The following is an 18711-nucleotide window of genomic DNA, read 5'->3' as shown; positions in this document are numbered from 1 at the left end:
TTGGGAAATAGAATATGTGTCATTAAGCAGAATAACATTTGCTCTGTACAAGTCCCAGAAGGAGAAATAGATCAAACACTTATTTGAATATTTTTTTCTAATCTGAGGAATGAAACACATATCTAGGTCCAGGAACCTTATGGACTATAGTCCACCAACTCCTCTGACCATGAGATGCTCCAGACAGTAATACTGGAGTGGGTTGCCATGCCTTCCACTAGGGTATCTTCCCAACCCAGGGATAAAAGCCATGTCTCCTGCTTCTCCTGCATTGCAGGCAGATTCTTTACCTACTGAGCCACCTGGGAAGCCCCCAGGAAGCATAGAGAATTCCAGATAAGATAAACCTAAAGAGATTCACACCAAGACACAATTACAATTAAACTGTCAAAAGTTAAAGATAAAGAAAATTTTAGAAGCAAGAGAAAAACAACTTGTTAACACCCATGGGAAACCCAATAAAGCTTTCAGCAGATTTTTCAGCAGAAAGGTTGCAGATCAGAAGTGGCAGGACATATTCAAAACGCTAAAAAGAAAAAAAAAAACTTTTAACCAAGAATACTCCAACTTATGTCCACCCAGAGAACCAAATATTTGGCAGCCATCCATGAAGAAAAATAATGTCTTTGAGGGAGCTTGGAATCCAGGTAGAGCTTATGATTAAGGAGGACTGTTATGGGAATGCAAACCAGCACACCAGTGTCAGGCCTGATGTCGTGGTTCTGACTGCATACTGGAAACACCCCTGTCCCCTTTGAGTTCAACTCCAGTCCCACTTGTATGTAGTTCTATCACTAGCTACTGCTGCCAGGGGGCCTATGAAGAACCAAGCCTATCTGTTCCCCATGTGATAGATATGGCAGCTTCAGACCTAATCATGACCCCCGGTGCCATTCCACTCTAGCACAGACTAGGGGCAATTCTTCCCAAATAGAGATCAGCCCAGTGACCCAATGAAAGCACTCTCAGAGAACCAGTGGAAACTACACCCCCTTGCAACCTGGTAACTAGCCTGCCAATTGCAAACTTGACTACAGACCAGATAATAGCCATAAGGCCTAGTTCCACTTTTATCCAACAGTGATCTCAGCAACAGTCCCATCGATCCAGGATCCCAGCAGGGGAAAAACATTACCTGCTAAAACCAATGTACATCTTGGAAGGCATGTTTGTTTCTTCAAATGTGCATACCAACTCTAGGCTATATAGACCACAAGGAATCAGACAAACACCAATGAAGTAACTAATAAAGTGCCAATGACTGTTCCTAAAGAGATAGCCCATGAACTGCTGGACAAATCATTCAGAATAATTATCTTAAAGAAGCTCAGTGTACTACAAGAGAAAATATACAACTACATGCAATCAAGAAAACAACACATGAATAAAATAAGGGATTCCCCGATGGCTCAGACAGTAAAGCATCTGCCCACAGAGCGGGAGACCTGGGTTCAATCCCTGGGTTGGGAAGATCCCCTGGAGAAGGAAAAGGCAACCCACTCCAGTACTCTTGCCTAGAAAATTCCATGGATGGAGGAGCCTGGTGGGCTACAGCCCATGGGGAATAAAATAAGAAGGCTAACAAATAAATACTATAAAAATGAACTAAACAGCAATACTGGAACTGAAGAATATAATGACTGAACTGAAAATTTCAATGCAGACATTTTAAAGTTTGGTTTATGTATAAAATGGAATACTATTCAGCCTTAGAAAAGAAGGAAATCCCATCATTGCAACAACATGGGAGAAACAGGAAGTTATGCTAAGCGAAATAAACCAGTCACATAGACAAGCATTGCATGATCTTGGTTTTATGTGGCACCTTTATTAAAAGAAGTCAAACTCATAGTAACAGAGAGTAGAATGGCAATTACCACATGCTGGGGCTTAGGAGAAAAAAGATTATTTAAAAACTGTGCAATTTACTCAATTCTAAGCTGAGGAGTCTGCTATGGTAAAATGGAAAGAACTGTGGGTTTGAATCACAATTTGAGGTAGAACTGTAAAATCATAAGGGATTATATATGCTAATGGAGAAGGAAATGGCAACCCACTCCAGTATTCTTGCCTGGAGAATTCCATAGACAGAGGAACCTGGTGGGCTACAGGACACGGGATCGCAAAGAGTCGGACACAACTGAGCGACTAACAACAATAATATGTGCTATAGTTAGTTGAAAATCACAGTACAAATTTAGGGAAACGAAGGACAGAGGAAAGAAAAGCAAGGATATGAAGAAAACATGAGGGATTAGATAGTCACACTTACATGACCTTGTATGTTTTAAAAGAACAACCATGCTTGGCGAGAGTCACCATTGATCCTGGTTCATTCCACCAATACTGCCAGGGAGGGTGCACAGATGCACCTACTCACAGAACTTGAGTAGGTTTCCTTTCCCGCATCTTATGAGCAGCCCCAAGACCCAAACCAGTTACCTGGGGTCCACAGTGAAGTTAAAGTACCTTTATATCCATTGCCATCAAACTCATTCATCCTTCCCTACCCCTGCCTTCATCTACTAGCTATGATACTATATTAATATGCATATTCATATTAAATTAAGAGCATTCGTCATAGTGACAAAATGGAGGTTAACCACTAAATGTCAATAGTTAAGAAGAGCAAAGAAAAAGCCTTCACGAAATGATGGTCCTTAATTGTTGTCGGTCAGATACTGTGATCCCTTTAAAGAGTATTTTATTAGCCCTTAATACTAGTTGCCAGCTACAGGAAATAAAGTTCCACCACTTCCTCTGCTGAATATTCGAAGATCTCCTCTTTCTACCTAAGTATTTGGAAGTCCCTCCCATCCTGCTGAATAAAGGCAGTTCTCAGAAGGACATTATTCTGAACTCGAGTGTAGGAAATGCCATAATTTCAAGACTAGATGTGTGTGTAAAAGAAAGCCTACACTGTCAATATATTCAGAACGTTGGTATGATTGTCTCTCTATCACCTTCCTTACTTTTGGTTGTAAAGTTCTTGGTTGACAATGATTCCTTTTTTCAAAACAGTGTTATTGAGATATAACTGAGATAGAAAAAAAACTGCAAATATTTAACTTGTACAACTTCTGATTTAATGAGTATGGATATCCACATATACCCCTGAAATCATCATTACAATCAAGGTAATCAAATATCTATCATTTCAGGTGGCACTGGTAGTAAATAATCCACCTGCCAATGCAGGAGACTCAAGAAATGTATGTTTGATTCCTGGGGAGGGAAGATCCCCTGGAGAAGGAAATGGCAACCCACTCCAGCCTTTCTGCCAGGGAAAACTCCATGGACAGAGAAGCCTAGCAATCTACAGTCCATGGGACTGCAAAGAGTTGGACATGACTGAGTGACTGAGCACACATCTCTTCTAAAAGTTGGCCCCTGCCCTGCCCCTTTGTTTTTTTGGTGTTTTTGTTTGCTTATTTGTTTTAAAGGCATTAAACATAAGATTTCAGTTCAGTAGCTCAGAAAAAATAAAAAAATAAAAAGTGAAAGGTAGTTGCCAAGGAATGAGGGGAGTAGATCATCAGGAGTTATTGTTTAATGGATATAGTTTTTATTTTAACAAAGTGGAACAATATGAATGTACTTAGTGTTAGGTAGTTAGAATAGGGAAAAAGGAGTCCAGAATAACAGTGGCTAAAAGATACGGAAGAGAAAAGCCAGTGAAAATAGAACACAGGAAGGTCTGAGGACTGGAGTGAGGGCCTCAGGTAAAACAAACAATACTCCTGGCTGGCCCAATTTACACAAGACAGGCCCAGGGAAAAAAACATATAAAAAGAGGAGCCAAAGCTAGCTCTCTGTCTGTCTCCCACGTGCTGGAGCACTCTTCTCTTCACGTCTTTGGATCGATGTACCCTCACACCTCAAAGATGGATTTTCCTGCTATCTTCTAAATAAAATAGAGCTGTAACACTGAGCTGTAACACTGATTTGTCTAAGAGGTATAACACCGTCTGTCCAAGACCTGAGAGCTGTGACACACTGAGGCGGCTTTAATGTCCGTCACTCCAAATCTTTGTTGTGACGAGACAGAACCGAGGAGCATACACTCGCGTGACATTAGTACTACTGAAATACACTTAAAAATAGTTAAGATAGAAAATTTTGTGTAAAGTGTTTCTATCACAGTAAAATATTGGGAAAAACAGGAAAGGGAGTAAACACAGAATCAAATAAAGTAATTTGTTCATGTTATAATAGTATCATAAACTGATACAGGAGACATACAGATCATATCTGCTTCATACAGACTCTTCATAAAGGAAATGGTAAATAAGGGAGGGTTGAAGGAAAACTGAAATAAATGGTTTCATAAAGAGGACTTTTGATCACCAAAACAGCATACTGTTTTGAAGATTCATGATGTAGAATTAAAGTTTAAAATGTTGATTAGGTATTGACTGAAGGCTTGGCAACAATATTGAGTATGCTTTACCAAATAAAGTCTATAATACACACCAGAGAAATGAAAGTCATAGGGAGGAATTTTAACAGGAGATTTGACAGAGTCAGACTTGATTTGGAAAGGTAAATGTTGACACAATGGTGAGGATGGATAACATGAGAAAGTGATAGGGGAGACTGGAAGTACAGGTTTCATTAATTAAAAAGAGAAGCAGTGAAAAAACAGGAACACATGAGATTGAACCAGAATCGTTTTTATCACAAACATTATCTTCTGCATAATAACAAAAAATTGTCTGAACTTGGAAAATAAAAAAAGAAAAACTGATTGTCTAGTATATTCAATTTTCTGTCTGCACTCAGGAAAACCATGATCTATGGCACATCCAGGTACTCTCAGGTCAACTCCATCACCATCCAGAAAGGTAAATTCTAAGTAAACTCTAGAATTTGAGCTCTACCTGGATTCTGTCTTCTTGGGAGATTGTGGAATTTCTTTTGCCTTCTGCCCAGAGAACTGAAACATAAGAAAGCCCCTCTCTGAAGATTTTACCTGTTACCATTAGTTATAATTTAGGAAGGAGAGTCTTAATGGGTTGGAAGAAAGTTGATGCCATTTTCTACAGGTAAGATGAGCACTACCCAAAACCAAAATTTACTGTTACAGAGTCCAATGCATCTACTTGACAGATCTTCTTTAACTTTTGAAATTCACTTGTAGCATTGTCAAACTGCATCAGGATTCACATATTTATATTCAACAAAGCAAAAGACGCAATGCTAAGGATAGATCCCTAGGAAGTCACACTTTGAAAACTTAATGGTCTAAATTTAATACTTTCATGCCTTTTGAAATGGACAGAGTCAATGTCATCCCCTGTGCTGATTCCTCCCCCTTTTGGATGTTTCCCTTCCTAATAGCACAAGACACATCCCTTCCTGTGAGCTAAGGAATTATGTCTGGTATGGTGATGTGTCTCTGCAGATGGAGTAGGGAAGAACAAAGAGTTAGCTGGATTTAATGACCCATGAGCCCATGTTTATGCCCAGAGGACTTTGAAGGCTAAGCTCGGGGATTCTGGGACATGCTTAGACTTAGAGACACCCTCATTCACTATAAAGTTTTTCTCCATGTGATAGGACAGACTGAAACCCAGAGGTTTCTTGGGGTTCCCATCACCATCTTTAGCACCAGGGCTTATACTGTGATACGCTGTTCCAAGGAAGGTTTGGAGGAGGAAATATTGGAAAGGTAAGGATACATGAAAGAGGGAAATGAGATGCTACAGAAAGGAGGAGAAGAGGCAAATGAGGAGAGAATGGGACAGCAGTCTCCCTTTTTGCTGAGAAGTTATCCAAAGTAACCATTTTCTATTCTCACCACACAAACAAAACATGACATAGCATATGGGATTAAAGCAGATGACCACAGGTGAGAAAACAGTAATATGTCACTGAGTTATACGCAGAATATTTCTGCTCTTTCTCTCTCCCTTACACATACATTCACACATACTCTCTCTCTCACCCATACATAAATATAAACATACACATACACAAATCCTTATTTTATTCAATGGCTACATTCTGAAAAACTGGGAGCCATATCCTCATATGGCAATGTTAGGGATAGTAAAGTAAATACTCCTGGTTTGTTACCTCCAGTAGCAGCATTTATGTTGGTAGGGAATAGAAAAATTTATAAATAAAATCATGCTATGTTAGATGCTGCAGAGTTGTATAATATCCTAGAGATGCCAAAACTTAAAAATATATAACTTTATTATTTTTAAGCATCAAGAAAGATTCATTCACAATGCTTTAATTTTAGTGTCACTTAAATTTGCTAGGCATTTTATCTATATAAACCTGAAGCTAGGCATAATTTCAGGACATGAGTGCAATTTTTCATGTTAATTTGTTATAAGTTAAGGCATGAAAGGCATATGAACATTATTTAGCTGATAAGCAAAAAGCAAATTATTGTACTTCCTGTAAGAACATCAAGGGATCACAGAATAAACAGGAATCTGGAGGCATCAGATCAGAAACCAAACCTTTTCATAAGATTTGTCCTGTTGTTGTTCAGTTGCTCAGTTATGTCTGACTCTGCAACCTCATTAACTACAGTATGCCAGGCTTCCCTGTCCTTCAATATCTCCCAGAGTTTGCTCAAAATCATGTCCATTGTGTCAGTGATGCCATCCAACCATTTCATCCTCTGTCACCTCTTTCTCCTGCTCTCAACCTGTCCCAGCATCAGGGTTTTTTCCAATGAGCTGGCTCTTCGCATCAGGTGGCCAAAGTAAGATTAGCATCTTAGATTAGATTTTTGATGCTTGTTAATTCCATAAGATTAGCATGCATCAAAAATAGCAATGGCTTTCTAGTATAAAGATAAAGAAGAAAATTCTAAGAGAGACCATCTGACTGGTGGTGGTTTAGTTGCTAAGTCATGTCTGACTCTTGTAACACCATGGACTGTAGCCCGCCAGGCTCCTCTGTCTGTGGGTGTCTCCAGGCAAGAATACTGGAGTGGGTTGCCATTTCCTTCTCCAGGGGATCTTCCTGACCCAGGGGTAGAACCCAGGTTTCCTGCACTGGAGGCAGATTCTTTACCAACTGAGCTATGAGGCAAGCCCTGCTTCCCATAATTTGGCTGCAACAGATCCATGAGGGAAATCCCTATATTTGTATAATATCAAACACAAACAGTGGTATAAGTCAGCAGTTTTAATTTAGACCTAGGATTCTTTAACACCAGACCACACTTTGAAAAACACTAGGTATAATAATTTCTCAAAAGTAACCAAAAAACTTCTTGGAAAAGGAAAGGAAGAGAATACCATTAAAGGTAGTATACACTCTTTTTTGAAATACTGCCAGTTCCTTCAAAATTCTCATATATAAGAAAAAGTAATAGCGCCTAAAGCTGAGTGCTGAAGAATTTATGCTTTTGAACTGTGGTGTTGGAGAAGAATATTCAGAGCCCATTGGACAGCAAGGAGATCCAACCAGTCTATCATAAAGGAAATCAGTCCTGAATATTAATTGGCAGGACTGATGCTGAAGCTGAAAGTCCAATACTTTGGCCACCTGATGCTAAGAACTGACTCATTTAAAAAGACCCTGATGCTGGGAAAGATTGAAGGCAGGAGAAGAAGGGGACAACAGAGGATGAGATGGTTGGATGGCATCACCGACTCAATGGACTTGAGTTTGAATAAGCTCTGGGTGTTGATGATGAACACTGAAGCCTGGTACACTGCAGTCCATGGGGTCACAAAGAGTCGGACATGGCTGAGGGACTGAACTGAACTGATGAATCTCAGAACAATAACTTCTATTGAAAGAGCTGTTGACTACTCTCAGGAAACAGGAGAATATCTAATATTTCTAAATTAACTACTTTTACCATAACCTCCAGTGTACTGATTAAAAGTCTTTTCATCTTTCTAGGACGCATTGATAAGAAAAACAATGTAATCCTACTTTCTGACAAGAATTTTCAATGACACCTCTAGGAGAATGCCTTCTATCAATGACACCCAGTTCCATCCTCCCTTCTTTCTTCTGCTAGGAATACCAGGGCTGGAGACTGTACATATCTGGATTGCTTTCCCATTCTGTGTTGTGTATCTGATTGCCCTTGTGGGGAACATCACTGTTCTATATGTGATCAAGACTGAACACAGTCTCCACCAGCCCATGTTCTACTTTCTGGCCATGTTGTCCATGATTGACCTGGGTCTGTCCACCTCCACCATCCCCAGAATGCTGGGCATCTTCAGGTTCAACCTCAAAGAGATCAGCTTTGGAGGCTGCCTTGCTCAGATGTTCTTTATCCACATGTTTACAGGAATGGAGACTGTTCTACTAGTGGCCATGGCTTATGACCGCTTTGTTGCCATCTGCAACCCCCTCCAGTACACCACCATCCTCACGAGTAAAACCATCGGCATTTTAGCCTCTGTTGTTGTGGGCAGAAATTTACTTCTTGTGACTCCATTTGTGTTTCTCATTCTGAGGCTGCCCTTCTGTGGGCACCACATTGTTCCCCATACATACTGTGAGCACATGGGTCTTGCCCGATTGGCCTGTGCATCCATTAAGATCAATGTTATCTATGGGCTCATGGTGATTTCTAATATTATTGTAGATGTGATTCTGATTGCCTCTTCCTATGTACTGATCCTTCAAGCTGTTTTCCACCTCCCCTGTCAGGATGCCCGACTGAAGGCTCTCAATACCTGCGGTTCTCACGTCTGTGTCATGCTGTGCTTTTACACACCAGCATTTTTTTCTTTTATGACACACCGCTTTGGTCATAATATTCCCCACTACATTCACATTCTTTTGGCTAATCTATATGTGGTTGTCCCACCTGCCCTTAACCCAGTCATCTATGGAGTCAGGACAAAGCAAATCCGAGAGCGGGTTGTAAAAATATTTGTATAGAAATAATAGCTCTGTGAAATGACTGGGAAATATATTCACAAATTTTAATAATCTAAGATCTAAGTCTTTCATTATATTGTATAGTACTCTCCAGATTTTTCATTTTTATTGGAAATGGTTTAGGGTAAACGGAATTCCCTGGTGGCTCAGACGGTAAAGCGTCTGCCTGCAATACCGGAGACCTTGGTTTGATCCCCGGGTCGGGAAGATCCCCTGGAGAAGGAAATGGCAACCCACTCCAGTACTCTTGCCTAGTAAACTCCATGGATGGAGGAGCCTGGTGGGCTACAGTCCATGGGGTCGCAAAGAGTCGGACACGACTGAGCAACTCCACTTGGGTAAACAGATTAAGCAAACTACCATTTTTGTCCACTCTGCTCACCTCCCCCATGTAACTGAGCAAAGACTAACAAAACAGGAAGATAATGATAGCTTATGGTAAACAGTATCAGGGCGTGTCATTCATTTACACAAGTACACCGGAGAGTTAGTAAAGTAAAGTAGAAAATGTGTATACTGGGAAAGCAGAGAAGCTAGAGCTCTGAGTGTTCTTACCTTGTCTTGAAGATCCTGGATGAGCTCCCAAGATGATAGCTTATGGTGAACAGTGTCGGATTCTAGATCTCCAAAGAAGAAGATTTAGCTTTGGGACCAGGGACCAGTCTTGATCACTCAAGAGCTTTTGTGTACCAGAGTTTTATTAAAGTATGAAAGAGACAGAGAAAGCTTCTGACATATACATAAAAAGGGGGCCGGAGACTGCCCCCATTGTTAGTGTTAGCAAAGGAGCTATATACTTTTTTAATTGGTTGTTACAATAAATCAAAAGACTGTCTCAAAGTTGTAAAGATCTTACTAGACCTACTTCCATAATATACATTCTAAGATTTCAGGATTAGTCAGAAACTTTTCAAAAAGGAGAAACTGTTCTCAAGCGGGATACATTGTTGTTATATAATCCTTACTACAGAGTTTAAATTGAGTTGTTTGTCGTGTAATCATCAGTTCTAGGCTTGAAGAAAAAAACATTTTATGTGACTAAGACTAAGGAACGTAGAGGATAAAAAAGATTTGTCCTTTCCTCCTCCTTGAGAATTCCAGAACCCTATCTCCTTCTTGAGAGCCCCAGACCCCTCTCTCCTCCTCCAGTACCCTGGACTTCTTATCAACCTGCCTAGGAATTGACTCTATCAATACTCTAGAGGCAGCAGTGGTCTTGGACAGAATGCCTGATGGAAAAGGGTGAGATTTCCCTCATTTCTCCATGTCTTCTCTTTAGGTAAGTTTATTTATTTATTTATTTATTTTTTACTCTAAAGCGACCAATATAGCACTTTTTTTTTTAATTTAACTTTACAATATTGTATTGGTTTTGCCATATATCAAAATGAATCTGCCACAGGTATACATGTGTTCCCCCTCCTGGGCCCTCCTCCCTCCTCCCTCCCCATACCATCCCTCTGGGTCGTCAGTTTAAAACCCGATAGAACACTGATCTCATTATATAGATCAAGAAAATAAAGTTCAAACCATGGGTGTGTAGTGACATCTGAATTAGAATATCCTATTCCATAGAACTATGTTCTTTATAACAATCCTTGAATTTCATCTCCCTACTCTAGAATCCTGGACTCATTGTTTTGATCCCTCAGTCTTTTCATTTTGCTCCTTTTTATCTTTACTATTCTTTTTAGTTCCTCTCTCTCTTTCTTTCTTCTTTCTTTCTCTAACAGATCAAGCTTTTGGGAATTAAAGAATAAGAGAATCTGCAGTGTGAGCATTAAGAATACATAATATTGTTTTCCTTCCTGAAGCAAAGTCATTTTATTTTTTATTTATTTATTTTCTTTTCAAACTCTTGAGTTCAGGGCTGACTTTCAATAGATCGCAGCAAGGGAGCTGCTCTGCTACCTAGGAAACCCCAACGAAGAAGCTGGTCCTCTACAAATGGTTTAGCACTAGGTTCCCCACGAAAGCGCAGGTGTGTGACTGGCAAGGGGATATCCACCTTTCTGGCCTCACCCCAGTGTCCCAGGAAGCAGGGCTCCCCACACTGGACCCCCGTGCCCATGCTCGGCAGAGTGGGCCACACCACACCCCCAGGGAGGCAGGCTGTGGCCTGCCAAAAAAGTCATTTTAGACGTGAATAATCATCTGTACTATGTCTAATTCCAATTGAGTTCTACTTAAAATTTTTCTTGTTTTCTCTACCATGTACCTTCAGATATACAGGACTTCAGAACACTTTAAAAGGACTCAGGCTCATTCTATGGTTTAAGAAGAAGAACAGTCTTGGTGTCAAGTCCAAAATTATCTCACTGTAATTTATTTAACAATGTAGATTTCACATATATAGTCTTATTTGTGAACTCTAGATACAGTTGGAAAGTGTGGTTTGCTTAAACTAGGTAAAAACAGCACTGATTTGAAATTTGTGACTGACCATGACACTCTTGTGTAGAAATCAGAAGTCTCTATCATATCCTGTTTTAGAACCACTCTGTAGGTTTAATGAAGATAGGCAAAATATTCAAAGCTCTTCAGAATTAGATATCTGGAAACTAGGAAATATATAACCAATAAGACAAGGAAAGCAACAACATATGTTGCAATTTCTGTAAATCTGTCAGCTCTTGATCTGAAATTTAACACTGGCTAAGTACAATTCTTGTATCCTACAACACTTTATGGAATTTCCTTAGGCCTGTCTGTGTGAGTTATAAATTGTTTTGTTTTGTTCAGACCTCTGACTCATGTCCCTAAAATTTTACGTGAACTTAGAATTTTAAAGATGGAGAGAGCTAATCTACCTCCTGTATTTTACAAATAAGAAAACCAAAGTTCAAAGAAAGGCAGGAAATTTGCGCATAAAGCATATCTGCATTTAGCATCATTTAGAGATAACAAGGTGGCTCTAGTGGTAAAGTACCCTCCTACCAATGCAGGAGACATAAAAGACACAAGTTTGATCCCTGGGTCAGGAATATGCCCTGGGAGAGGACGCAGCAACCCACTACAGTATCCTTGCCTGGAGAATCCCATGGACAGAGGAGCCTGGGGCTACAGTTCAGGGTTGCACATAGTTCGACATGACTGAAGCAACTTAGCATGCATGCACAGAGGTAACGAGAAATGATCACTCAGATAAATCATTTTTACCACAAACTCTTAATTCTTGCAGGACATCTGGATAGAAAATACTTGGTATATATAAGTGACAATCCAATAATAGTTTCAGGTAGAGATAGCTAGGAAAGTGGAAAACAGAGCAAGTAACCTAGGATTGGTGTTGGTAATGAGAAAAAGGAGACTACAGAAACTCTGCTGCAGGTGCAAGCAGAGTAGTAGCAAAGAGTGACTAAAGTTAATACAGTCCTCATTACTATGGTCTATAAATCCTGAGTGGTGAGGACTCACTAGCTCCCTGGTCATTCATATTTATACCACACATAAACAGACTAAATAAAGACAATGCTTTCTCATTTCTCTGTCAATGATACTAAGTGGTCTGTGACACATAAAAAGCAACTTTATGATTAAATCTACCTATGATATTGGGGAAAATTCAATGTAAAAGTAATAGTGTACACAATGTGGATTGAAGTGAACAGTGATGCTGGCCCTGAAATGGTTCACAATCAAACTGCAGTGTTATGCTTGGACCTGGCTGAGCAGAGTTCCCGCCCTAAGCTCTGTTCTCAGGGCAACTCTGTGCTTTGGAGTAGCTTCCCCAAATTGTTCTAAGTTCACTTCTGCTACTTGGGGCCAGCTGGAGATAGCAACACTGTCTGTGCAGGGTGCCTTGAACTTGAACCAAGCATACATAGGCCTAATCATTAATTCCCCTCTTCAGAGGACTCTGATTCTCTTTTTCAACACCCACCACCTTATGGAGTCAGACATTTGTCCTAAGGGGCTCTATGACCCATGTCTATCAGGTTGTCTTGGGACCTCATCGCTGGATCCTGGGACCTGGTTTCAGGAGAGTAGCTTGGTCAGCAGTTTTGTCTTTCTGGACAGCATAGACTTTCATGGAATCACATGAGATGAAGCCACCAGAAGGGTTCTAACATGCTGATTGGAGGTGTTTCTTACTCATCACTCATGACAGACATAGGATAAGTTCAGGGCTCTAGGCTACCAATGGTCCATTCTGAAATGCTGAGCTTGAACTATGTGTTAGGTCTGTTCGTTGTCTTTCAACTGTCTACATTTACACTCTCATGCTGCTTCCTAGCTACAGCACTTGAAGGTAGTAGCGGGAGCAGCAGACCTCCTTTACCTTACTGCCTTCCTCACCATGGCCCTGGTACCCAGAGTGACTGACCATCCCACTCTCTCTGCAAGCTCCATACCACCTGTCAACTAAGTGATTACATCTGTATACTACAAAGGATTTGTGACCATTATAGCCAATTGATATGATGACATGCCACCCTGAGTCAACATTAAGTAATGCCAGATGAAGTAGGGGTATTCCTTATAGGAATGAGAATGCTCTTCTCATTTTACTACAGACACCTCACCTATGCTACAAGCTGGTGACACAGTATGAAAGGAAACAATGCAATAAGAACTGAAAGAGACCATCTTCTAGACATGCAGTCATTAGGGATTAAATATTTTAGGTAGCAAAAGATGTGTTTTTCTACATTAATGTTATAAAGTTCAAAAAAAATGGAATATAAACAGTAAAAAAAAAAAAAAAAAACACATTTTCCTGAAGGATCTGGTTAAACCTGGCATTTGTAGTCACCATCAATGAAACATAGAAAGAACTTTTGAAGAGTCACTGGAAGCTATTATCCATGGGTAATATAATGGAGAATGCAGCAGCCTACTAATGATGCAATCAGCATTAAACAAATAGAATTTGGAAATGCTAGAAACAAGATGGTCTATATTGTTCTGAACAGCCATGTCACAGTAAATAATAACCACATCAGAACCTTCTTTTGTAGAAGGAGACTTGAAATGGCTAGAAATGGCCTGTCTTCTCAATTAAAAAACAAGTAGCTCATGGAGCTGAACAGGAAGAAAAAAGTACCTGGAAACTACAAAGAATCTTTACGTTCAGTGATTAGACAAAAAGCAAATATATAATTAATTCTTCTCTACTCATTATCTTAAATGCTCATTGATAAATTACTATATACCACATGGTGTTTATCATACATTTTTTAGGCAAATTGTTTGTATGTTCAGGACCCAAAGAACACATTTACCCCAGGCACCAGATATAGAGATAGGTCAAGTCCTCCATACATTTTTACATTCAGCATCTGTGAACCCAACTTCTAACATCCCATTTCATTCCTATGATCTGTGTCAAGATAATTCCATCCTGGACCTGAACAAGATTCCAGTGTTCTGGGAATAATATGTATGCAGTTTGACTATTGATTTATGGACAATGCTGTGTGTAAGTGTATGTGTGCACACATGCTTATGTTTGTGTTACACATGACATGAATTTGCTAGGGTCTGAACATTAAATGCTTTACATACAGACTTAATAGCAAAGATATGCAATATGATAGGAGAAGGAAATGGCAACCCACTCCAGTATTCTTGCCTGGAGATCATATAGACAGAGGAGCCTGGTGGGTATATAGTCCATGGAGTCACAGTCAGACATGACTGAGTGACTAACACTGAACACTGAACGATATGATAAGAAGAAAAAATATATAACATAAAAATAGTTAAGTAAATGGTGACAAGAGAAAAATGACTCCAGTTTTAATTATATTCTATCAGATTAAATGACCCAAGACAATGCCTTTTCTCTTAAGCCACCCTTACACTCCCAGATACCCCTCCTTTATGGGAACCCTTTATACATCACAGGGTACTTCACAGAATACAGAAACCCATCTAGTTCATAGAATATTAGTGTTGTTTCTTAATATATTATTCACCAGCACCTTGAGAGTGGACATAACTCAGTCTAATTGATTTATTTTCTCTAGTTTGTACTGTTATTAAGAGCATTTTGCATTATAGAGCTATTTGAATACTTTAAATATAAAATATTGTTTCCATAATGTAGACATATGGAGTATATTTAGGGATAGATGTGTTACTTGGAAAGGTCTGCTTTGACAAACTGACAAAGTCTAAATTAAAATCCCAGTGAGCAGTAAATCAATGGAACATCCCAAAAGAGAATAAAGACACTCAAAATGGAAACAGTTCCCCCAAAGTATATGATTTGGACTTATTTAGCTGCTGAATATATGTTACCAATCCCCCTACCCTACCCCACTCTCCAACTGAATGATTAATGAGTAATCGTTCAATAAAAGATGCAGTGTGGTTTATGGAGATAAAACAGCCTAACATTACTCTTGGCCTCCTCCGTGAGGGGGGTGACATCCTGGCAGCCTGGCCAAGGGTGGCCACATTCATCCCACCCAGACAGAGACAAGCCCGCCCACATTTGGCTGGTGAAGTTTAATACCAGTGCAGATTCCACATTCCCACTCCAATACTCACTGAGAAGTGCTTAACGATGCTGATGCACTTACAGACACAAGAAAAATCTTTGCTACTATTGTATAAATCCATAAATATAGATAAATCATGTTTTTAAAAAAATAAAGAAATAAGCAAACATTCAGGACATTTAATCCAGATACAATATCTCTCAAATCTGTTCCAATATGGGTCCATTCATTTGGTTTATCAGCCCCATAAATTCAGTTCAGTTCAATTCAGATGCTCAGGTCTGTCCAATTCTTTGTGACCCCATGAACTGCAGCACACCAGGCTTCCCTGTCCATCACCAACTCCCAGAGCTTGCTCAAACTCATGTCCATCGAGTCGGTGATGCCATCCAACCATCTTTATCCTCTGTCATCCCTTCTCCTCCTGCAATCTTCCCCCTTCTCCACCCTTCAATCTTTCCCAGCATCAGGGTCTTTTCAAATGAGTCAGTTCTCTGCATCAGGTGGCCAAAGTATTGGGAGTTTCAGCTTCAGCATCAGTCCTTCCAATGAATATTTAGGACTGAGTTCCTTTAGGATTGACTGGTTGGATCTCCTTGCAGTCTGAGTCTCAAGAGTCTTCTCCAGCACCATTTCAAAAGCATCAATCCTTGGGCACTCAGCTTTCTTTATAATCCAACTCTCACATCCATACATGACTACTGGAAAAACCATAGCTTTGACTAGACAGACCTTTGTTGACAAAGTAATGTCTCTGGTTTTTAATATGCTGTCTAAGTTGGTCATAGCTTTTCTTTCAAAGAGCAACCATCTTTTAATTTCATGGCTGCAGTCACCATCTACAGTGATTTTGGAGCCCCAAAATATAAAGTCAGCCACTGTTTCCATTATCTCCTCATCTCTTTGCCATGAAATGATGGAACCAGATGCCATGATCTTAGTTTTCTGAATGCTGAGTTTAAGCCAACTTTTTCACTCTCCTCTTTCACTTTCATCAAGAGGCTCTTTAGTTCTTCTTCACTTTCTGCCATTAAGGTGGTGTCATCTGCATATATGAGGTTATTGATAGTTTTCCCAGCAATCTTGATACCAGCTTGTGCTTCATTTGCGACCAGACTGTTTGTGACCCTGTGAACTATACAGTCCATGGAATTCTCCAGGCCAGAATACTGGAGTGGGTAACCTTTCCCTTCTCCAGGGGATTTTCCCAACCCAGGGATCAAACCCAGGTCTCCCTCATTGCCAGCAGATTCTTTACCAGCTAAGCCAAAAGGAAGTGAAGTGAAGTTGCTCAGTCATGTCCGACTCTTTGCAACCCCATGGACTTTAGCCTTCCATGGGATTTTCCAGACAATAGTACTGGAGTCGGATGCCATTTCCTTCTCCAGGGGATCTTCCCGACCCAGGGATCAAACTCAGGTCTCCCACATTGTAGATAGATGCTTCACCATCTGAGCCACCAGGGAAGTCCTCACCCATAATTCAGGGGTATCTTTAAAAACTTGGAAAATTCCTTGCAGACACTTCCATTTTCCAGGTGCCAACTTGGAAATTTTGAAGAAAATTACCAACAGTTTTCCAAGGTGGTTTCATGATTTTGTACTCCTACCAACAAGTATGAGAGCTTCAGCTGCTTCGCATTTTCACCAATGTTGAGGGGGTTTTGATCTTTTGAATTTTAGCTATTCTAGTGTGTGAGAAACAGTATCTCACTGTAGCTTTCATTTTCATTTCCCTGATAGCTAGTGACATTGGCACTTACTGGCCATTTTTAAATCTTCCTTTATAAAGTTTGTGTTGTTGCTGTTGTTTAGTCACTAAGTTGTGTCCAACTCTTTGCAACCCTATGAACTGTAACCCACCAAACTCCTCTGTCTATGGGATTTCCCAGGCAAGAATACTGGAGTGGGTTACCATTTCCTTCTTCAGGGGACCTTCTGGACCCAGGTCCTAATCTGTGTCTCTTGCACTGGCAGGCAGGTTCTTTACCACTGAGCCACCCAGGAAACCCATATAGTCACTGTAGTTGTTTAGTTGCATCTGACTCTTTGTGACCCCATGGACTGCAGCATGGCAGGCTTCCCTGTCCTTCACCATCTCCCAGAGTTTGCTCAAACTCATGTCCATTGGGTCAGTGATGCCATCCAACCATCTCATCCTCTGTTTCCCCCTTCTCACCCTCAATCATTCCCAGCATCAGTGTCTTTTCCAATGAGTCAGTTTTCATCAGGTGGCCAAAGTATTGGAGCTTGAGCTTCAGCATCAGTCCTTCCAATGAATATCCAGGGTTTATTTCCTTTACAGATTGATTGGTTTGATCTCCTTGCATTCCAAGGGACTCTCAAGAAGAATAAAACTGATAACTAATGAGAACCTACTGTATAGCACAGGGAACTCTATTCTGTGCTCTGTGGTGACCTAAATGGGAAGGAAATCCAAAAAAGAGAGGATACATGTGTACATGTGGTTGAATGACTTTGCTATACAGAAGAAAATAACACAACATTGTAAAGCAACTGTACTCCAATAATTTTTTTTAAAAAATCAATGTAGAAATCATTGATTTTTTTTCATTCTGACAGCTCAAGAGAAAGATGTTATAAAGCTTCTGCCAGTAAACATTTCAGAAGCCCCCACTGACTACATAACCCTCCTGCTTCTCCTGTTTGCACTGCTGCTTATCACAGGGAGGAGGCCAAGAGTAATGTTAGGCTGTTTTATCTCCATAAACCACACTGCATCTTTTATTGAACGATTACTCATTAATCATTCAGTTGGAGAGTGGGGTAGGGTAGGGGGATTGGTAACATATATTCAGCAGCTAAATAAGTCCAAATCATATACTTTGGGGGAACTGTTTCCATTTTGAGTGTCTTTATTCTCTTTTGGGATGTTCCATTGATTTACTGCTCACTGGGATTTTAATTTAGACTTTGTCAGTTTGTCAAAGCAGACCTTTCCAAGTAACACATCTATCCCTAAATATACTCCATATGTCTACATTATGGAAACAATACTTTATATTTAAAGTATTCAAATAGCTCTATAATGCAAAATGCTTTAATAACAGTACAAACTAGAGGAAATAAATCAATTAGACTGAGTTATGTCCACTCTCAAGGTACTGATGAATAATATAAAAAGAAACAACGCTAATATTCTATGACTAGATGGGTTTCTGTATTCTGTGAAGTACCCTGTGATGTATAAAGGGTTCCCATAAAGGAGGGGTATCTGGGAGTGTAAGGGTGGCTTAAGAGAAAAGGCATTGTCTTGGGTCATTTAATCTGATAGAATATAATTAAAACTGGAGTCATTTTTCTCTTGTCACCATTTCCTTAACTATTTTTATGTTTATGTATTTTTTATTCTTATCATATTGTTC

The 18711-nt window shown here is 39.9% G+C and overlaps 1 protein-coding gene across 1 annotated transcript; it reads left to right on the top strand.

Moving 5' to 3' along the window:
* Positions 1 to 7915: 7915 nt before the first annotated feature.
* On the top strand, positions 7916 to 8877 carry LOC147357922 (olfactory receptor 52E4). The gene has a single exon (XM_086338395.1). It carries the CDS (start codon positions 7948 to 7950, stop codon positions 8875 to 8877), a length of 930 nt encoding a protein of 309 aa, XP_086194521.1. The 5' UTR covers positions 7916 to 7947.
* The last annotated feature ends 9834 nt before the right edge of the window (positions 8878 to 18711 follow it).

This window comes from Bos grunniens, chromosome 15 (assembly GCF_055505025.1).
Source record: "Bos grunniens cultivar Pamir isolate PY7600 chromosome 15, Bosgru_T2T1.0, whole genome shotgun sequence".
NCBI classification, from domain to species: domain Eukaryota; kingdom Metazoa; phylum Chordata; class Mammalia; order Artiodactyla; family Bovidae; genus Bos; species Bos grunniens.
This window is presented reverse-complemented; position numbering and strand designations above follow the sequence as displayed.

What these genes read in the sequence shown, in the direction of transcription:
- LOC147357922 (XM_086338395.1), top strand. Translation starts at nt 7,948, where the DNA reads ATGCCTTCTATCAATGACACCCAGTTCCATCCTCCCTTCTTTCTTCTG.